Source organism: Bicyclus anynana, chromosome 10, assembly GCF_947172395.1.
Source record: "Bicyclus anynana chromosome 10, ilBicAnyn1.1, whole genome shotgun sequence".
In the NCBI taxonomy this organism is placed as follows: Eukaryota; Metazoa; Arthropoda; class Insecta; order Lepidoptera; family Nymphalidae; genus Bicyclus; species Bicyclus anynana.
Window position 1 is genome coordinate 3,404,511 of NC_069092.1, and position 24,292 is coordinate 3,428,802.

General features: G+C 34.6%; 1 protein-coding gene across 44 annotated transcripts in view; it reads right to left on the reverse strand.

Annotated features, from left to right (window-relative positions):
* The window catches only part of LOC112049969 (protein tramtrack, beta isoform), a 536,667-nt gene that overhangs the window by 454,471 nt on the left and 57,904 nt on the right, over positions 1-24,292 (reverse strand). Inside the window, exon 5 of one of the 44 annotated variants that reach the window (XM_052884043.1) lies at positions 18,814-19,869. The exons of 42 other annotated variants lie outside the window; for them this stretch is intronic. In XM_052884043.1, the coding sequence (XP_052740003.1) occupies positions 19,577-19,869 (293 nt within the window). In that variant the 3' untranslated portion in view covers positions 18,814-19,576. Of the gene's footprint in view, positions 1-18,813; positions 19,870-20,641; positions 21,264-24,292 lie in introns of those variants that run through there. One more of the 44 variants, XM_024088359.2, reaches the window with a different exon arrangement.

Sequence of the window (24,292 nt, forward strand, 5' to 3'; positions counted from 1 at the left end):
GGGGCTCCATGATGTGAATGCACTTGGTGCTAGCTAATAACCCGACGGCATTCTCATGGAACGATAAACACGTCTTAGTTCTTACTGCGGACTTGAATTGATTATATGCCACGCGTTTCTTTAATACTATCAAATGATACGTCTCTTTTTATTACTTGTTTTTTTTTTTTAATATTTTCCATATCTTTTTTAAATATGACCAATATTTCCATTCCCCTCCAACTAGTCGGGAAAGACTGCGCTAGGGTACGACAATAGACCAACGTGACGGGGATCGAACCACCACCCTCGGTGATGAGTCCGACCGCTCTTACCGTTGAGCTATTGAGGCTATAAAATGTAATTTTTATATAATGATTTACGACTTGTGACGTTGTCGCATGGGTTCGTCGACTTTTCGCGGATGATAGCAAAATAAATAAATCATTATATAATCATGATGAACTTCCGCAAAATAACGCCTGCTTCTATCCAATGTAATTGTTGTTATGTAGTATTTACGACGTAAACAGAATCCCCTAATTCATTAATTTTCATTATCAACCCATATTCGGCTCACTGCGGAGATCGAGTCTCCTCTCAGAACGAGAGGGGTTAGGCCACCACGCTGGCCCAATGTTTATATTTTATGTGTTTTTTTAATCGGTTGGGATTGCAATCATTATTGCTCTACTAAAGGCGTTTAGAGGGGATTTTAAAAATTAATTTTGGAGGTCCATGTAAGAGGCGTATGTCCAGCAGTGGACATCCATCGGCTGTTAATGATGATGATGATCCATAATCTAATGCAAATTGGCGAGCTTAGGACTATTAGGATTAGGTTAGGTCACTCTCACTCATGTCATGATATCAATCATGATATCTCGAAAACCGCATGAAGTACAAAGATGAAACTTGGCAGGGAGGTAGTTCATACTCGTAGTTTTTAAAGGCGTACGAAGTCGCGGGCATTTGCTAGTATTTGAATAAATAACGATTACTTTCATACATTAATTAAGAGTGACCGGGAAAGTCTACCTGCTCTTCGAGAGACGGGGTCTTCTACTGATTAAATCATGACATAACTTGACGTTTCAAAAGTGCTTGTAAGCTAAGCTTAATTGAAATAAATAAATGTTTACTTTGATTTTGATATTTTTTAGGAAGAAGGAAAACTTAAAACAGCAATGTTTTTCATTTTACATTGCATACAGTCACAATACAAATAATTAATAAGTAATATTCAGTTACTAAAATATGCGGGTCTCTTTTGACTCTTTGCAATAGGTAGCTATGGTAAGTAAAAAATATATCTTTCTGACGTAAGTTTAGACACCAACTATACATTCTTACATCAGAAATTGTTTAACCTATACTACTAAACGCGAAAGTTTGTGTGTTTGTTACTCTTTAACGCCGCTATTACTGAAGCGATTTGGCTGAAATTTGGAAAGAAATAGATTTTATTCAGGATAACACACAGGCATCCTGGGAAAATCCATGGTTACCGCGGGATTTGTGGAAAACTGAATTCCACGCGGACGAAGTCGCAGGCGTTCACTAGTGATTGTATATGTTAGATTGTTACAGTCAAAAAGGGATCAGAATAATTAGGTGGTTACGTACCTTTTAAATATATTGTTAGCTCGCAATTGTTTGCTTATAATTAGAATAATTAAATTTATTACTACTTCCTCCATGCCTATCATTATGTAAATTTTATTTAAATAACTTACATTATCAACCTCGTCGGTAGAAAAAATCTAGGTCAAAGTGTCTGTATTATCACAGGTATCTAACTAATATTAAAATATTTACATTTCGAAATAACTGGCTCTTACTAAAGTACATAATGCGCTTAACTTAAACCACATTTTTGTTACTCGATAATCTGCATATTAGGCAATCTTCGAAACGCTGAGCCAATTTTGGAAAAAGTAAAGCTTTAGAGGTTCTCGCATAGTTGGATTATGCGAAATAATATGTCTTTATACATATATTATTTTTTTTATCATGAAAATATTAAAAATGATCGGGTAACTTTAGATCTCCAAAATCTCTAGATCTTTTAAATATAATTTTGTTTTTCAATGGACTTTTATAAATGTAAGTACAATCTGACCCTATGGACTTCGTAATCTCTAAAAAACAAATAAATCTTTACTTAAACGTTCGTTTGCAAGTAAACAAACAAAAATCATTATGAAACGAAAATGTATCCTATCTCTCAAACTGGAAATTTTCAATTATTAACTTAATCATACTTGTAATTTATTGGTTCCGTCTGTGTGTACATCAGGAGGACAAACGTGACCCTACAGTTTTATATCTATAATGACACAAATGATAACATCTCTTGACCACCGCTATCAAATAACACAGCCATTAGCCATCCAAGGGTTGCCTAGGCGACGCTGCTTAGTGAAAGGTCCATTGTGCCCGGCTCTTTGTCTTTTTGTTTTATATTCGGATTTCGAGGTAAATACACGGATACAATATCTCTTTTGTATCAAACTACATTGTTATTATAAGTTATTAAGTAGATGTGGGCGGATAGAGTTACAGTAGCTTTATGGAATATGGACTTTTTAGGGTTCCGCAGTCATAATTCATATTCATTTATTTCAGTTAGAGTTAATAGACAACTTCGAACAGTGCGTGTTGCTAGTGATGACCTACGGATCCGAGGCTTGGTCGCTAACTACGGGCCTTATTAGAAGGCTCAAAGTCACTCAGCGAGCGATAGAGCGAGCTATGCTTGGAGTTTCTCTGCGTGATCGAATCAGAAATGACGAGATCTGCAGACGAACAAAAGTCACTGACATAGCTCAGCGAGTCGCGAAGCTGTGGCATTGGGCAGGCCACGTAGTACGATGAGCCGATGGATGTTGAGAACCCAAGGTGCTGGAATGGCGACCCTAACACCAGAAAGCGCAGTGTTGGTCGACCCTCCACTAAGTGGACCGAGGACATCAAGCGGGTTGCAGGGAGCCGCTGGCTGATAATGATGATGATAATAGACAACCACTTTTAAAGTGTCAAGTTTATCAGTTTGTAGTTTTTTATGCCGTTAAACCTGCCAAATATAGGTAGTACCCTAAGTGTTCCACGCGTATAGCCACAAGTCGTAGTTGTAAATTAATTTAAATACACGCAGGTTATTTCATAATTTATATGTTTATCTTCTATCTCATACGCGTCAAGACTTTTTTCGACAACATTAATTAAGCAACGCGCGTCAATTCCTAGTAAGCTGCTAATTAAAAAAGCGGTAGAAGATTTCCAAAGGCAACATATACGAGTGTCAATGACGTGTCGAATTAGTTCAATGATACGCAGTCACTTTTCCCTAAAAACCAGTTGCATTCCATCAAAACCTTGTAAAACCACATTCCCGTTAACGCTGCGTAGGTACTATTACATATCAGGTATTCGTTATTTTTGTCCATACTAAGCTCCAGTCTTAAACTAAAAGAAATAGATAGAAATGTTACCGTACTAACGTGGGGCACTGAAATTTTAGAAAAAGTTACTTGGTTCAGCTATATTACTTCTTCCTACTTTTAATCTTTGCGATTGCAGATGTTACAGTATTGAAGTTGAAACATTGAGAATATTCACAGAAAAAAAAACTATCAAAATTAATTTTATAACCATAATACATTAACAAATGGCGTAAAATAGCAGCTTTTATTTATCTTTATAATGGTGTCTAATAACTAATACGATTTTAATTATCTTTAGAAATTGAGATGAGTACATATGAATATAATTACTTAAAGACGAATTATTTCATATTAATTTATACATATTTCATGCTCAACTAAACTAAGTGCATAATAAAAAAACGATCAACTTTTTTTTAAAATTTGTCTAAAGTAACCAATGTAATAGCAATGTATTCGACAGATATTTTCTTGTTTATTCCTACTCTGAATGTTACGGAAAAATGTATTTTACTATTCAACATAGTACGAGTACAGTTGAGTGCTTCGTCTATTTTTTTTAAGTCTTTGGCCCCGACACTCGTTTGGGGCTAGCCTGACAAAAAAGGTTCCCAAAATCTCTAATATCAATTGTAGAGATATTCCTTTGGACCTTAAATTAAGTAGTGTTTGAAATCGTTGATGCCCGAACTTTCGTCTACCTGCGTCTTCCTTAGGCCGAGACTGCACGGTCCGCTATCTTGAAATTAATGAGCATTAAAAATAAACACCTACATTAGGTAACTAGTGTAACAGAGTTAATTTAAAGCATTCGCATTATACTTTATTCATTGTTTTAAGGTAAAGGTGCAAGACAAAACCATATGATTTTAAATTATAAGTATTTTGGCCTATTAACCGTTTTAAATCAGGTTTCCAAATAGATTAACAATAGATTTACGTCAATGACTTGAACTGCCTATGTCAATCATGTGGCCTTTTGTTTTGATTTCCTAATTCACCTCTGATTCTTTTTACATTTTTTACGATAGTATCTACTTAATTATTAGCGTCCGCTTCGTTCAAGTTATTTTCCATTCGAATGTTTCAATTAATTTTATATACCGGTCGACCACACCACAGGAATATTCTCTTTACCGAGATTTTAAAATTTCATGGTGGTCGCTTGAGTAAATAAGGCAAAAAGCATAACATTCAAACTGACATCCTTTTTTACAATATCTAGTAGTAATAACAATAAATGAAAATAAAGTATATTTAAATTGTATGTGTATAGTATGTATACGAGATGTTGATACTTATAAGATGCGGTTTAGGGTTATTCAAGGCTGTCATTAACTTACTACGTCTGTTTACACGATTACACTCCGAAATATATTTATATCATGCGCTTTTTTTCAGAGGCGTAACGGAGAAACGAGCGACATGCATTGGTTCCTCAGCGACACTCAATGAGGCTATGACAACCTGGGCGGCCTGCTAAGCTTCTAAGAAGAACCCACGCAAAACAGCCAATCACAAGGCCAAGTGCGAAAATGGCACAGTAGGAAGTAGATGATTATGCTCTTTTAATTAAATTAAACTTTATTTAATCAAGAAGATCGAATACAGGAATAAAGAAATACAGGAACAAATATAAAAAAGGAACTAATACAGATCGAATAATTGAGACAGTCGCAAATCACATCACGGCCTAATGTAGCCCCGGCCCTAAGAGCATTGAATGCAATCAAAGAATTCAACAAAAACGCCTTTAATAGAAATACATCAAAAGGCAGGACGTCTAGACGTACTTTTTTTAGTTCCCAGAACGAGCAGGTAGATTTCTATGCACCTTGTTCTCGACCCAAACACCAACCAAAGATTCTCGATGGGATAAGCTCCACTGTTACTATACAGTATACAATCTACACTAGTAGATATTATAAAGAGGAAAGATTTGTATGTTTCTATGTAACGAATAAACTCGAAAACATTTACTGTTTATAATACTCGGTTATGCTCTGTTTCGCAAACTAATGTCAGAGTCAAAAACGATAAAAACATATAAGTGTCTTATCTGCTTAAAAAAAATATAAATTTATATTCTGCTTAAAAACCAATTCCTTCCGGTCGAAGAAATTTTAAACTGCAAAGTTGTTAGTAACCTCAAAGATTTCTGGAAACTGAGAAATAGACAAAATTTATATAATAGTTGAGTATTTCAATTATAATATTTAAAGGAGATTAAAATAAAACTCCTCTAGACATGTTATAATAATATATTATTATATTACAAATATACATAATTTACAAATAATTAACAATTTGGCACAAATTTTTGGCATAAAATGTTCACATTGAAATTATGGGCACAGTTGATACATAGAGACACGATATTTGAGCTTGTGTGAAAAATTGGTGCATAGACAATTTATTCAGTGATAACGAGTGAGTAACCATAGATTTTTCTCTATGATCTATCTACGAGATAAGTCAATGCAAAATGCGAAGTTACTCTTGCGTCATTTGTCATACACTCTTGTCAATCTGTGGACGTCTACTACGGGGCATATGCGTCCCGACATCATGGGACCTTAACGTTTAACTACTCTTCAAACTATGCGCCCATACATTTAAAATATCATCGTCATCACTTTTATCAACCAATGGTTGTTCACAGCTGAACATAGGTCTCCAGTTAGGACAAAACAATACGGTCTTGAGCCGCCTGTATTCAGCGACTTCCTGCAACCCTTAAATTGGTAAATTGTAGTTAGAATTTGGGCAAGTCTAATCAAATTCATAGAGAAACCTGAACACAATATAATTAAGATTGTATTTTTTGATAAAGAAACTATTCGTAACAAATTTACGCACAAACCCAAAATTGTGACTCGATGTATCAAATACAATACAACAATACGGATTTCAAAACGTCATTCTAACATAATAACCACAGTATTGTCAAGAAAAAATAACACTGAGGACATTCATGTTCAAAAATAGTTCATCCCTACTACATTAGTTATTTAATGCGTACCTCAAATGCTCAGTATTGTAGCTTTTAGTTATAATTTAAAATATAATGTATATTAAAAAATATATAATTTAAACCGTCTAGTTTTTATTCTACATTGGCACAGTCAACATTAAAAACATTAATTTTTTTAATAGTTAGTAGGAATGTTAAATCAGACATTAATCCGTTTAATAATAACAATATTTTGTATATACAAAAAAATCAACTACTCAATCGACTAGAATTTTTTTTAATGGCACAATTTGTTCCTCTATTATGAAAAAAAGCCTCATGTATTTTTGGTTGAAGACCTCTCCCTACTATAATTATCACAAATTCTGACTAGGCATGTTTACAGTTCTAAGTACTTCGAAGTATCTTAGACATGCATATTTATGTGAGTTAAACGTAAACACTAAACATAATAACAACTTTAACACATTTTAATATTTATATCCGTCCATTAAGTTAAAATATAAATTTAAGCAAACAGCCACAAACTAGTGAGCTATCAAAAAGGGTTTAACATCCAAAAAACGTTATTAAGTGTACCTAGTGCAGTATTAACTGCGTCTTTAAGGTAAGAGCCTTTTTTTCAAAATGTTCCTATTATAATAAATTATGTAACATCTTTTACATTCTCTAATTTGTTCTCTTCTTCCATTATTCAATACGTAATAATACGGTAGACAAGCTTATCATGGCGCGAATGTTACTCACAATCAATAGTCCTAAAGCTTTAACTCATCTGATAGTTACACCCAGTGGCATAACTATAGGTTGGCAAAGGTGGCAAAAAGCCACGGGCCCACGGCTCGAAGAACCAGCTCGCGGGGCCGTGAGCGAGGAATTAATCTAATATAAAAAAATCTGGGGCGCCATCCAATGAATTAGCCACGGACTTCAGTTTGTATAGTTACGCCACTGGTTAAATCCTCACTCGCATAGATCAGTTATAGTTGCATTAGAAAACAGATTTGAGACCTTCGGAGCGTGCGAGTGGATAGGTGGTTGGCCCAACACTACGTCGTTAAAAGTCAACAGGGAAGCCATGCAGTTCCTCGATTTTCTAGAAGAGCAGTACCACAAAACTCTGGATTTGTCGCGCCTCTTCGAAGAGTTGACGAAGTAAGTGTTTCCCTGGTAGAACAGGAGCTTCCCACCTCTGGGCGTGTATATGTACCGCGCACCTTGCAAATACATTTTGTCTGTTAATCAATTGAATTTTGAACTCACGACTGCTTTTCGAACAGTAATATACTAAGAGTCTGGATGACCAGACCTTCCTCAATATCTAAAAGCTGAGTTTTTTCAGTCCATCCACCTGCCATAAAAATACGGCAGGCATCTATAGAATTTGGACGGTAGTGACATTAAGAGGTAGAAAGTTTCAAGGGTCCATACTTCCTCAACTGTCAAAATAAAAAACTTATTTTTTTTGATATATCAAAAATATAATATTTTTTTTTTCTTTGAGATATTATGAGTGATCATATCTCAATTCGCCAGGCCCTTAATTTGTGGCGACCTTTCGCTAGAGACGATTTTATTAAGTATACCGAGGAATATTATTTAAAAAAAATATTGTTTATTATAAATTTATATTATTATTAAATATTGTAAGAACGTTAAAGGACCCTTGGAATTTGCAACCTCCCAGTTGCCTATGGTAGGAGCAATTCTTTCCCTAAATAATCTACAATCTACTAAATATGTGAAATTTAAGTTACCTACTTACACAGCATCATATGTGATACATAGATACTGTGTGATATTGTGTATAATATAATAACTCACTAGTTAGTATACCTACTATATATGTAGTATACCTTTTAGCTTTTTTTAGATACAACTGTACGAACATGCTAGTCAAGTGTATTGATTGAATGGCATAAATATTTAATCTAATTTGACTGTTCGAAAAACAACTTTGCTTTTTTATTGAATTGAGGAGTTAGTCGAAAGCAGAAGAGTAACTTCAACATCACAGAAATCTTTCCCATAAACCTTTTGTTAACCTACCTTGTGTTTCTCTTCTTGACTGTAATCACGTCAAGTAAGCGACGATGCAGCCTAAAGTCAAACTCGGTTACCTACAAAACACTTTTTCATTCTTCATATAGTTTTAAAAAAAAATAAAAAAAATACTTCAATAAAAAATACAACAGTAATTTAAAATGAAAAAAAAAAAAAAATAACATTACAGTTCGTTTCATGTAGCATGGTGCGAGTGACAGTTCGTTTCACTCTTGAAAGTTTGCCGCGATTCACGATAACAGTAAGTATTTCGTCATACAGGCGACTGTCACCGTACCCATGCTATCTAAAAAACACTTTAAGTACCGTAATTAACATATTTTTAATATGGTTACTGGTTAGGTTAGATTTAGGCTTACGCATTTTAATGCTCTTATTAAAATCGTAACGTGTTTTTACCAAATCTAAGCTCGTTTTCTTCAGAAAATGACAGACAAATTTGTTCGTGACTATGAGTGCGATACAGGTCCTTCTATAATTGGTCTGAGCCGGTAGCAAATGCCACCTACCGCCCTATGGCTAGTCCGGCGCTGGATAGATGCCTACATTGCGACATTTATTATCTCCGACAAAATAAGATAAAATACTAAATTATTAAATTATCGAGTTTTCTTATTGGCCTAATTTAGCTATATACTGACCAGTCTTAAACAGGACTTTCCTAAAATTTATGGTTAATAATCCCAATAATATGAAACAAAACCGGTCAAGTGCCTGTCGAGCCACGCGCTGTAGGGTTCCGCAGTTCTACGTCACCAATGATTTAGAATTTAGTTTTCGGTTGGGCGACAATTTGAATTTTAATTCCTACTTCGCTGTGATACTTTTCCTTTTAATTTCATCAATATTTTTTTAATTTCTGTGAGTTTGTTCATTATAATTTATACTAATTTATAATCTACTACCTATTACTGTAGACTATTAACAGTCTCTGAGCTAAACTGCAGATGGGGAGACAATCATGGCGAAATTATAAGCGGACCTTGTTGACTACTTAACCCTAAACGAGATGGTCAGAAAATAAAACAACAATGTAACATTTCATTTAACTACGTGTAATATATTTTTTACAAACAGAAAACTTAAAATGTTTAACATTTTGAAAAGCATAACTTATTTTTAATAGGTATCGTATTTACAATAGTTTTCTTGTACTAATGTGTCAATATGGCATTATTACATTAAATAAAATAAATTAAATCACAAGGCATAAATGCGAGGCAATATCTATCCACTTAAAATCATATTTGTACTAGCCGACGTCGCGCGGTTTTACTCGCATGGTTCCCGTTCCCGTAGGAATATGGGGATAATATATAGCCTTCCTCTAAATGAGCTATCTAACGATGAAAGAATTTTTCAAATCGGACCAGTAGTTCCTGAGATTAGCGCGTTCAAACAGTCTTCAGCTTTATAATATTAGTATAGCTAAAATCCGCTATCTTATTACCCATATACATAACACAAGCTTACTTTGCTAGTTAGTGATGTGTAAGTATATTTATTTTTTTATTTATCTAGTTAGGGCAAAGGATATATGCCAATATTGTATAGAGGCTGGGCCTTTATTCCGAGTGTCAACTAAGCAGAACAAATTATTTTTATCTTAAAAGAACATAAAATATAGGGCTTAAAACCTAAAATAAAAAAAATTTGAAACCCGCATTTTTTAAAAATTAATTGAATAAAATGCTTTGCATTAGCTGACAACATTAATTATCTATGTTTTATTTGTAGACAAGGGAGCGAAATAAAAAAAATATTTATCTAATTAAAGCGAGTTCCAAAAATTCTGAAAATTATTTTCTCAACAGCAATTTGTATTTGTATTTTGTATTTTATCAATTTGTATTTTGGTACATATCCTTTGTTTGGAAAGTCTTCTGGTGCTACATTTTAAAGCATATAAATAAAAGCTTGTCTAGCAAATTATATACGAGGAGGTATACCTAAGACGGACGGACAAGATTGATTGATCTGTTTTCTTACTTATCATTTAGTAGGTAACATGGTGACACTCGAATACGGAATGCAATTGTATAAGTACATGTAGTTATTTATTAGTGTCTACTTTTTAAAGAAGACATTTTATTATATTATCACCTGCCTAAGCATGGTTGCGTTTTTTTTTATAATAAAACAGGTTTGGGTGTCATAAGTTTCAGCTGTGCTGAAGTTTCTTTACGTTACACTATTAATTTTATTGTTTAACGTATCTAATGTGTTTACTTAAATTATATATTTTAATATATATCTATATAGTTTTTAAGCATCTCGGCATTCTATACAAAATATAAATATTATTATGCTCAAATAAATAAAGGCAATTGAGTGACAAGTGACTTTAATTGCCTCAGTTTCGATTTAATTTGTTGCGAATACTAAATTAATGCAAACGCAAATAGCCTATCGGAAGTAGAAGTCTATACGACATAAATCTACCCTATCGTCCTTAGTTATGCGGCACACGATGCGTTGAGGTGCCGCACCGGACTTGCAATCACCGAGACGAGGCGGGGAGGGGTGAATTTGTTGCGACGTCGGAGCGGCACCGCTCAGTTGTTTATGCGTCACAACATTACTTTATTAACAGACTGTCCAACGCAGCTACGGCGCCGCTGCGACATAACAACGTTGCGGCGCCGCACCGCTCGTGTGCCCGCTGATACGATGAAATCTTTGCGATGCGGCGCCGCAACGCATCGTGTGCCCCGCTCTTAAAGTCGCCTTTGCCGGTCAATTATTCTCACGTTTCTGAAAAGCAAATGGCAGTACCAACACACGATCAATTAGTCGTGGATGCTACAGAAACGTGAGACTAGTTGACCGTTTGTGGCTAGCGTTAGTCTGCTAGGTCTACATTTAAAGTTTCTTTCTATTTATTTTATTTTCTACGTCTGTTGTGTAATATTTATTCTCTAGATTTTTATCTAATAATATTATAATGATATGATTGGAGGATTTCGATAATTTGTTCACGCTGTTCCTCAGTTTTCACAAAACCGATAATGCAGAGAGAGTATGTAGAGTATTCCATTTCTGTAAGACGGTTTTACCTTTGTATGTAGTAATATGGTGACCTAACGCCTTTGTGTGAGTAAACTAAAGGAGAGTTGGAGGCGTGTGACATCGCAACCCGTTTACCTTACCGCTACAACAAAAGTCAAACCTTCTTTCGAAATAGACGATATAACAAAACGTCAAAAAAATGCCTTGCGTTTTATTATTTTTTATCATTAAAGTACGAATTTTTATGCCTCAATTTAATCGAACTTTGTGATGAATAAGGCAATTTTTGCAACGCCTTCTTACTTAATTACCTCTTAACAAATAATATGACATAATATCACAATGACGAAATAAATTAATAAATCTATGTATTGGTATATTTTGCTTCATATACACAAAAAAAAGTGTGCAAATGTAAACGTGCCAGGTAAAAATAATTTATTTTATATTTATATAAATACTCATACTTACGTGTATGATACGATTGTATGTGATGTGATTAAAATGAACAAACAACTGATTGAATAACATTTTAGGCTTTGACTTCAACTTGACTATCACATCCTAAAGCGGATCCGCAACAAGCAGTCGCAGCGCTGCTTCGGAAGTACGGCGATGCTGCACGAGGGCGCGTGGATTTTGCTCGCGGAGACGCAGCGCCATATCAGCGCTGGATGATTCAACTCCTTCGGCATCACTACAATAACACCTCCTGTTACCTAACTATTATGTTATTCTAATACTAAGTTAAGTATCTATATGAAAGCATGAAATGAATGTAGTAAAATTTTATTATTGGCTGAAATTACGCTTTATGGTGAGCGAAGAATTTTTTTTTTATCTTTACCCTTGACTACAATCTCACCTTATAGTAAGTGATGATGCAGTCTAAGATGGAAGCGGGCTAATTTGTTAGGAGGATGAAAATCTACACCCCTTTTTGGTTTCTACACGACATCATACCGGAACGCTAAGTCGCTTGGCGGTACGTCTTACCGACAAAGACGTACCGCAAAGCGATTTAGCGTTCCGGTGATGGAAAGGAAAGGGTGGTAACTAACTGCGGCCGAAGCCTCCCACCAGTCAGCTTATACTGGATATAACTTTATTGTTTACAAGTTAGCCCTTGACTACAAACTCACCTGATGGTAAGTGATACTGCAATCTAAGTTGGAAGCGGGCCCAGCCGGGGATCGAACCCAGGACGTCTTGTAAATCCAATGCGCATACCACTGCGCCACGGAGGCAGCCAAAAATCGGCTTACCTTGACTTGAAGGTACCAACTTGGTAAATCGTAACTGAATTGGCATAATTCTAAGTCTCTTAAAAGTGTTAAGAGGTCTTGGGTTCGGATCCAGTGGTCGGGCCATGAAATATTTAGCTTTTTTTCTTTAAAAGAAATGGTAAATTAGTCGGTCTAAGCTCTCTCGCTCCCTTACTCTCTTCTCATAATGGAGAGGCTTGGCTTCGCCTCTCCCTGTATGCCTGTAGAGTAGGCCATTAAAATAGACTGATGCTGCATAAATAATCTTCTTCACAAAATACCTTAGATCTCCAGTTTACGTATCACTTTTCTTCCTTACCCAAATAATCCAATCAATAATCATATGCTGGTTTAATTACCCAGCTACTAAAAAATAGAAGGTTATATATTCGGTTGCATATATATAGAATAATTCGCTCGTATGTTTTTTTTTTTAGTTTACTTACACGTGCCACAAGAACTCTCAAGAAGCTTCAACAAAATGAGTAACACGACTCAATTATGCAATCATGTCATTATGATTCTGAAATCAATTCAGGAATAATTATAGTAAAATCAAAATTATTCAGTTTCACCCTGACTGAGCACCGATGAAAGGGTAATGGGGTATGTCGTAATTGATAATGACGACACATGACGTCCTGTCAAACGGGATCAGAAATGCGTAGCTGTTTTTACCCTATCAACTCCTACAATAATGAATTTGTTAAATAATACCTATTATAAGTACAAACTCTATGACGCAAGAGCTTTTTTTAAAAAAATCCAGAAAGGAGGAGGTTCTATTTTCAACTGTATGTATGTATGTTTCTAGTTTTAAAATCATGGTGTAGGCCATGGTTTCCCGAGGTTTGCGAAAAACTGATGGTTATGGTATGAATGTCTGTTACTCTTTCACATTTTTATCTCAAAAAAAAATCATTTAAACACTAATAAAAAAATAAAAAACCTACGCGTTGAATTGACAATCACCGCCATTTTTTGAAATCGGTAGTTACCTACTAATGAAATAAAATTGCGTGTAAAGAACATACTTAGTTTTTGCAGATAACACTACGGAGCGCAGCTAGTATATGTTTAAAATAATTATATCACCTAACCTAATCTACAGTTACCATTAAGCAATAATTACAGCACCGAAAGATGGTAACCCTAGTTAATATAATTTTTTTATGTCTGCCATAAAACAGGGAAGTTTTATCTCGTACGTAAAATGGGCCGGCTTTCCACGACAGCTGTGCGAAAGCGCACAAAAGAAGCGATGTAAGACTTTGGAATCATTTTAGGTAGATGTATTCCCCGCTTGTTTCCCATTCCAATTGGCCATAAAATATAGCCTATGTTACTCGGTGTAAATGTAGCTTTGATATGGTGAAAGAATTTTCAAAATCAATCGAGTAGTTTTCGAGTTAAACCGTAACAAAACAATCTTGTCTCTTTATACTATTACTTTAGATTACCAACGGTGCCTGGGTACAGTGGAGCCAGTAAGACGCTGGAGTAAAATGGCCGAGGATGTGTATTACATTTTTTATAGTCTTGTTATTTATGTATATTTCTAATTAATATTTTTTTTTTAATTTGAAATGGGCATGCGCTGGTCTACAAACATGCCTGGTGAAAAGCAAGGTTTACATCTAAGTCGGACCGCACATCATTTCAAATTTAATTCATAACAATAAAACCTCGAGCGATTTCGCATAGCTCTGGCAGAAATTCGCGTTTACTATGTAGTTACCTTGTCCGTTGCGAGGGTTGCGGTGACTGGGAAGATTATATCGATTGCTCAAACTGCTAGGTATTCGCGCATGAATTCAACGTATTATTTTGTTTTAACAATTTGTATGTACTAAATTATATATTTCCGTATACGTATATTCTGCTTACTCTACATATCTGAGGTTATTCAACATTTCATTAAATCGTAATACGTTAAATTATTGTAATAAACAAAAAGTTAAGCAAAATTATGGATTTTTTGATCGACTCGTTTTCATCACGGATAGTATCGTAAATTATGTGATATTAATATTTATTAAAAAATTAAAATTAAAATTATTAAAATATTATTTAAAAAAACTTCGTTTTCAGTATTTCGTATTTCGTGTAGCTTATATACATATATTACCCTATCTGTAAAAGTATACTTTCTATATTAACAAGTATTTGTCGAAGAAGGCGTTAATTTTTTGTATAGTATGACGTCACGTCAGTTATAACATGGCGTACGCGACATAAAAAAAAATACTTAAACTCAGAATTATTCTCCCATAATTTTAGTAGTTTAATTTGGGTAATAATTAATTTTGTTTTTTCAATTCAAATAAACAAACGACGTTATTATGAGAATGAGGTAATTAGGGTTTGACCTCGTACGAATGTACAGGCAGATGTTTCCTGTTACACAATACGATCAACAGGAAAAATTCCAGAAAATGCCCATCGAATGGTAACCCTAGTTACCGATGGTATCGATAGACGGTAACGTAGATATAAAAGGGACAAGAAAACCTATTAAAAAAAAGTATTTCTTTATTCAATTAAACTTGGAAATCTTCAACTATGAAATTGTTTTAGAAAGTTTATACTTTATCTTGGGCTTAATTTATCGACGTTGCTGTCGCAGTTGGTAAAAGTTTATAACTGAAATCTCAATAGCTCAACGGTAAGAGCGGTTGGACTCATCACCGAGGGGTGGTGGTTCGATCCCCGCCCCGTTATTCTATTGTCGTACCCACTCCTATTTCCCAAGTAGTTGGAGGGGAATGGGAATATTGATCATATTATAAAAAAAAATGGCTGGGTTTAATTCACAGACCGAGTAAATTCAGCATTTTCTTTCTTTCTTTTCATTTGGATTAAATCTGACCTATTTATTTATAACTCTACCGGTGTTTTGGTTCAAATCTGGTCTAGTTAGTTATAACTCTACTGGCAAAGATAGTCCAAAGCTACTTAAAGTTATACGATGTCGCGTGTAAAATCTTTTACTATAAGTAGCTACTATAGTGGTAGGAAACCAGCATACGAGAGAATTCTTCTTAATTCTCTGCGTGTGTGAAGTCTGCCAATCCGCATTAGGCTAGCGTGGTGGACTGTTGGCCTAACATCTCTCATCTTGAGAAGAGACTCAAGCTATTGATACTGATGACATACTTTAAATACTGTTATTATTATTATTATTATTTTCTAGTTTATCTAGGTTAAATGCTGTTAATATAGAAAGTGGTCCAGGGCCGAAAAACGCCAGTCGTGTTAGCTAGTTTAAACTAATATTATAAAGAGGTAGGGTTTGATTTTTTATTTGTTTGTTTATTACGATTTAACACAAAACTATTCTACTGATTAAAAAAATATATTTTACAAACGGAAAGCTGCATTATCAGCGAGTAACATTGTCTATACTTTATCCCCGTATTCCGACGAGAACATGAACTACGCGGAAAATTGTATCTCGGGATTTTAAATTTCTATATCAACAATGTTGTAAAACACGGAAGTTATTGCGTATGTTCCAACTGGGGGAGGCTGGGGATGCTGTTATCGATTGGGCTAACTGCGAGCTAGTCGCGCATGTCTCGCCGCGCGCCTGGTGGTACACCCACCCAACACCACCCACTACCACCCGCTACCACCCATACCCCCGCGAATACCACCGCCAGTCACTGTTCAGCGTTTATTCCCCCTATATGAAAGCCTTCATGCTTTTCTCAATTGTACTTACTTAATTGATAATATCTGGGGATTCTGGCTTCGCTCATTGCTTGCTTTTATTCACATAATTCTACAGACCATGCCCAGCATCTTAGTGGTAATTAATTTGATGTATAATGTTATAATACCTACTGTTTGATTTTAAAAAAAAAGCAACTGTTAAGTTTCTTGCCGGCTCTTCTCAGCAGAACCTGCCTTCCGAACCGGTGGTAGAATCTTTAACTGACGTTTGGAAAGTGCTTGTAAATTGTGCCTACTTGAAATAAATTAATTTTGAATTTTGAATTCTATTATTGCCTAAGGCGTTACAATGGTACAGCAAAAACATCAGAGAACCATGAGATAGTATCTTAAAGATATATGAGATAGCGACAGCATAGCTAGTAGGTATACTGTATTGTATTGTTTGTTGTTATTTTAATTTATTTACTTTTTTTGCCCCAGTTTCTGGAAAAGGCACTTAATAAATTATACAGATGAATTCCAGAAGCAAACTTATTTGCATACAAAAATTGTAATAATAATTATTTTAATTTTTATATTATATTATATTAGATACACTGGGCCTTGATTCTATATTTTTCAAATCTGACCTTAATTTTTTTGATCAACAATGATTGTAGAGAAAAATATCAACCCATGTTATTTATTAACAACAAATTGGCAGATATTTTATTAATATGTGTATTTAGGGAACAGTAAATAGCTCGTTGGAATTCGTACAAACCTGAAAAGGTAGAAAACATATTAATACCTGTACATAAAAATAACAAAGAAAAAATTTAAAGGTTAAACTAGAGTAACACACTCTAGTTAACAAATGAAACTACTAAAAAAAAGGAAATTAATTGATATTCAAGATACTTGTATCTTATACTCGTAAGATACCGAAAAGTATTTATGTATGAAAAATATTTTTTTTTTTTCGATTTTTTAGTTCAGGACCTTAGTTTATCGTTAAAACAATCTAATCCATAATAGTGTTATGGATTAGATGGTTTTAACTAAGCTTGATTCCCGAAAGTTAAATATCTCAAAATTGTTACCTAATTAGATATTAATGTAAAGAATTATTTCTGGTGAGTTTCTTCTCAGCAAAACGTGCATTCCGAACCGGTAGTAGTCTTTACAAATAGTCAAACTCGACGTTTCAAGAAGACTAAGCTATGCCTACTTAAATTTATTTTTATTTTTTTAGTATTTAATACCTCATTTTGATCAAAAATTTATTGCATGAGATTAAATAGAGTATAAAATAATGGCAACTTAGCATTAAAACTGTTTTATCTCTATAAAATGCACTTGAGTTTTAAACAGCAGCTATTACGCAACCGGTTTATAATTCACAATAATGAAAACGTGATTCAACTGTTTCGTAACGTTCTGTTTCACGTGTACAAAATCATAACAAACATTTAGGCATCCTCAAATATAAAATACAGAGGCAAAAGGAGGGCGCGTGTTTTCCTCGTTCCTACGCACACACTCGTAAGACAAGAAAGGGACGTAAGTCAAAATTAGGGCATACAGGGCGGAACTAGGCTGTAGCCGGGGAAGCGACGCCCATGCGAACCCCATGCCATGCCCTGCCGAACTTTCTTCTTTCATAACTTTGTACCTTGTATTGATCCATCACAACTGCGCAATTTATATACCCCATACAACTGATACATCTGACATTGCAATGGGAAAACTATTTGATATAAATCGCGGGCCGCGAATCTATCCCGGGGCGGATATGTATTTATGATATTAGTACATGTTAGGTGGGTTTTTGTTGATATTTTTAACTCCGGTTACTTTTTATGTTTGATTTTCGGATATGTTCAGTGGATTATTGTTAATATTTTTTTATTTTTCTATTATATTTGGTGTAATGCGTAGGGAGGAAAGTCATATTACTAGAAAAATGTTGAATGTGCAAGTGGAAGGACATAAGAGGAAAGCCACAGAAGAGATGGTTAAATTGTGTGAAAGAGGACATGTGTGTAAAAGGAGTGGATGATGTGTTGACGAGAGACGAATGGAAAAGATTGACATATTTTTCCGACCCCACTTAAGTGGGATAAGGGTAAGGAGATGATGATGCTGTGGTGTAAAACAAATATTGATATTAAGTATTGTATGTACGTGATTACAATTTATTGTAAACTGATCAAGGTTGCAAAATTAGAAATAAAATCTTAGGCTCATAGCAAAATCACTTTAGAAGAGGTATTTTTTTAGTAGTTTTTTTTTTCTATTTCGATTTTGATTCTATTGTATTATATAATTATCTAGTAGTTCAATCAAATAAATTACACTATTGAGAAAATTAATGTTACATTTTTGTGTCAGTTATGATATAAAAGAAAACATCTGAAATAGTTCAAATCGTTTAATTCTCTTGACGTAATACATCAATCGTTAACAAATTTAATTCTATCGAAATAATAATTCCTTTTATTCGAATAGGAGTTCAAACTTCCATATTATTAATATTTAATTAATTATTAATCTTTTATAAAGACTTAAGGCTCACCTGAATTTCATGAGAGTTTTGTACATTTTATTTAAAACAACGTTAAACTTAACTAACACAAATCAATTCTCGAATTAACAAAATATCGACTAATCAATCTTAATTCACAATGTTAATATTGAAAACTCTAAGCTTCAGCATTTTAACAAGAATACTAAAAAAAAACTTTGTAACTGCAATCTCAAAAAAAAAACACCTACCATCAAAAATATTTGTTTTAATAGTTACTTGTAGCAAAGAAATCTTTATCAGACGATATATGAATAACACTTACGTAAAGTCATAATTCATCATTTGTACCTCTAATATGTATTAAGTACCTATTAAGTAAAAAAAGTAAAAGAAATTTAATAAGTATAATATTATGATCACAAAAAAAAAATAAAAAAAATATAGAAGCAATAAAAAAATAATATATGATTTCAGGTAAGAACAAAATTATTATAAACAAAAAAAAAATAAAAAAAAAAAAAAATTGCAAAAAGGCGTGTAAAAATATTATTTTTAGTAAAGCATTGAGTTATGTTTAAAAAAGTATGATTAATAAAAAAAAATATGTAAAAAAAATCTTAAACTACCTTACAGCGACGCTCAAACCGTTCTGCTACCTGTATCTGTGGTAGGCGTCCTTCCGCCTCACATACTTGCCATCCGGGGTGAAGTAATAGCTGGGGGGTGCGTGGATGTGTCTGCCTCGCACCAGAAAGAGGATGTCACCCTCTCCGAACCGCGAGGGTGCGGTGATGACGTCAGCGCGACACCCGGCCATGTCCCGCGACGAGCAGTACCACTGTTTCCGACCATGCGCTTGCAAGTTCTTCAGGTAGAACGTGTAGCCAGCGTGCAGCAAGAGCGACTTCCCGGTCCTCGACGGCACGTACACAGCCGGCGCGGACTCTGAACCCATCGTACAACATCAGCATGCTACCGAATACAACAACTATACTACAATCTAAACTATCTAAAACTTATATTTTTAAAGAGGTAACATTTGATTTTTTGTTTGTTACAATTTAACCCGAAAAGTAATATATAGATTTAAAATTTCTTTCTCTATTAGAAAGCACCGAGTAACATAGGCTGCTTTTTATCCTCATATTCCCAGGGAGAAGGAAATTATGCTGGTGAAACTGCGGAGCGTCTGCTAATATAATCTTAACTCTACTAAAACTCGAACAAAATCTCGCTGTAAAATCATAAATCATGATTTGCATAGATACGTGCCTGCACTATCTCATCGACATAAAAACGGGCCTGGACGGACAATAATTTTAATATACTAGTATCCGCAATCGACAAGAGATGCCGTCGATATCGACAAGAGTGCTGTACATCCCAAGCTGCCATAAAATGTACAAATGCCATGCACGCCTTATTCTCAGTTCTGATCACACAAATTATTGCGACATTAGCAGCGAGGTTTTGTTCACACATATTATAAAAGCTACGATGTCACACAAGAAAAACACGCAATCTTTTTAAGTTTCTAATATAAATAATTATAGACTAATAGATATTTACGACTATTAATATTAGGTACAATTTGACAAATATAATAAGTTCATTATAATAATATTAATATTTTATTATAAAATATAAATTATAAACTTAGGCATATTTTGTACACTTTTTCGTTACAATGTTTATAAATAAGCAAAAAAACTGTAAGTCGTAAAATTTGTTTTCTAATAATAGTAGGCAGAGGTACTGTAAAACACACAAGACTGTCTTCTGTGTAAATCAAATAATTTAGATTTCTGAACAGCATAATAAAAATGTTCTTGAGTCTATAATAAAAAGGCGACTCTACTAAAACAATAACAATTAACAGAATAAAATAAATAATTTAGAATATAGGAATACTTATAAAATATATCACTAGAAAACAATACTCTTCATTTGTGCAACGGGTTATAACGCAACATCGCACAGTCAGTACGAGTTGGTTTCGTTGAGGCGGTCCCGAGCTAATCTCTCGCCGTAGAGCCGGAATATCTCATACAAGTTGAGCGAGTTGAGGCCGTTGGGGTCGTTGAGGTTGGCGGACGGGCGCATACGTGGCACGGGCGACGCACGCGCGTTCCCAGGTCAGCGTGGTGGGTGGTTGTGCTGCCCTTCTACTGCGATAACCTCACGGTGGTACGTCCGGAGTGTCGCCACGCACTGGAACCGGTTCCTCGCCGCGCAGTACCACAGCACTTTGGGCTGGTTCCGATAAGCGTTGTGGGGACGGTAGTAGTAACCGTCTAACACCAACTTTGGGTAGCCTTTATCGTTTGGAATGACTTGCACTGCAACATGGTCTTAATGTTAATCTTTACCCCACTCATATAAAGCCAATGCAACGTTTACTTACACCTCTACTTTCAATCTAATTAACTTTCATTGCATGGGGTAACTTGCAATGCTACAAGGTATTTATGTTAATCATTACCCACTACTATGAAGTTAAAACAACGTTTACCCTACTAACAAGTGAAATACTTTTTCGCTTATAACGACATGTACGACATTATGGTATTAAGAGTTAATCTTAATATTTACCCTACAATTTCGAAGCGAAACAGCCATTGCTTCTCTGAATTACTTGCACTGTATATCAATGTTAATATTTACCCCCACTACATCAAAGCGGAGATAACTGATAAATGAATCAACTTCTAAATACATTTCTATGACATTAGAATTGATGAAAAATTTTATAGTATTCAAGATTACGAAGATATTATGATATGTAAATTCGCATCGTAATCGCAATATCTCCCAGTCAAAGATCTCGCAGTGCTAGAGAATCGAGAAGTAATAATTCAAATCCTATACCTGACTATTATTACCATACCTACTTGTTTACTTAAATAACTAAAATTAAAAGATAGTATATAGATGCAGCATAAAAAAAAATCTTTCTTCTTAATAAAAATACCAATGGTGATTAATACTTGTACGTACATATAATATCTCATTTATTGTACAGACACATATAATATTCCTATTCGCTAGCCATAGCTAATTTTAATTATATACCTTGTGAACCTCACATTTATCACAAGTATTATGGGCCTATGACGTCATTCAAAATCTAATAATATGACGGACGTAGTTAAATTGCGTATGGAATAAAAACCTTAATAAACTTTATTTCGCATAACAACTTATGCTAACAAAATTAATCGGCTTAAAAATATTTTATACTTAAATTGGTGGGTTTGATTTAATAGTATAACATGCTTAGAACTTAATTACTAAATTATTAAGCCTACTTTAAAATAGACAGAGTAGGGCGATTCGTTGATGACACTCACATGATATGCGGGCGACGGGGGGAAGGAGTGCGCGGGTTTGAAATCGTGCGTGCGGGGAAGTGAAGTGCATCAGTCGTGAGTTTTTCATTCATCGCTATACACCCCCCGGGCCGCGCGAATCATTGGCCAGTGTTACGAACGAATTTGCCAAGCTGTAGTAAATTTATAAGCTAGAGAAATACATTAAAACCATCGGCGATAGTTAAAACGATTTTAAAATAACATAAAATCGCATAGAGGTATACATCGTCGTTATCAACCCATATTCGGCTCACTGCTGAGCTTGAGTCTCCTCTCAGAATGAGAGGGGTAAGGCCAATAGTCCACCACGCTGGCCCAGTGCGGATTGGCAGACTTCACACACGCAGAGAATTAAGAAAATTCTCTGGTGTGCAGGTTTCCTCACGATGTTTTCCTTCACCGTTTGAGACACGTGATATTTAATTTCTTAAAATATATACACATATATACAGAGATATACATGCCGGCATACAATTAAAAAAAAGAAAAAGAATAACATAAACTCGAATTGAGAACCTGAGAGTTAATAAAAATATGGATTCATTTATTGTTGCGTATTCTGCATTACTTCAATGGCACGAGATCAAATTACGTATTTTCTGCGTCCTACAAAAAAAATACGAGTATACACCAAATAGGAGACGCCGCGCGATTTCACCCTCGTGGTTCCCGTAGTACGGGCATAAAATATAGCCTATATCACTCAGGGATAGTGTAGCTTCCCAACAGAGAAAGCATTTTTCAAATCGGTTCAGTAGTTTCAGAGCCTATTCAATGCAAACAAACAATGAAATGTTTCCTCTTTATAGTATTAGTATAGAAACAATAGGGGGAGGATGGGAAGGTCTGCGCGGGTGTGAAGTCGTGCGCGCTGGGCATCGGAGTGTCTGAACGGCTTGGCAACGAATTTGCCAAGCCGTTCAGAGTATTAGGTATATCTGATTATGGAGGCGAACACCTAAATAAAAATAATATTGGTCATATTTAAAAGACGTAGCATGAATAGTACATCAAAAAAAGTTCTTTAACTAGCCCTCTGATGGGTTTGAAGCAGAACGTAATATCCACAGTGGATGCATCAGTGACTGCGAGCCTTAAGTAGTTGACCGTTTTTAGATCTTTCTCGTTAGATACAAGTAATTATGCGCACGCCGCTCAGGCTTAACTATAGTTATGGAGATAGAATTTTGAGCACTTATACTTAGGTACCGCTATGTGTTAATTACTCGTAAGAAAATAACGAGTGGATTAGTCGAAACTCACATGACGATAAGAGGGCCGTTCAGAGTATTATAATATTGGTAATAAAGGGTCATACAGGTGAGCTAGAGGGTAGATCCACCACGCTGTCCTAATGCGGTTTGACGGGGTAGCAATAGTGATAGTCCAATACAGACTTACTACTACTTAAAAAGATTTACAAAGCGAATGTTTATGTTATTTTAAACAATTTTTATAACAGTTACAATGTACTGTGTTATATATTCAACAAGTGCTTCCAACTAATATAATATTATGATCATTCAAAATAAGAAGATAAAATACATGAAAATATTTACAGTCCAAAATATATTGTTTAAAATACTCATATAACAATTAAAATAAAACGCTAAATAGGTTTTATCACAGATTTTTTGTTAAAAGCAGAGCTTAAAGATCAAATTTAAAACTCTTTTGTTCATCTATAATTCTAAAAGTGCTAAAAAATATTTTGTTTTAACACTTTTTTATGCCGGTTTTCTTAGATTTTGGAACTAAAAGTAATAAGATTAAAAATTAAACAGTCAAATTACTAAAAAAAACAATAACTAAGAACATGACCGCCGGATATCTTATGTAACCACTAATTAGTTCTAATACTTATGAGGACAAGGCCCCCGGGAATTGCGTCAATATCGAATATACAGAATAGCTTATTACCGTACTTACGGATTAATTTAAGAATAATTTTATAAAATAAGCACTTTAGATTTCAACTTGATTTAACGCATTCTTTC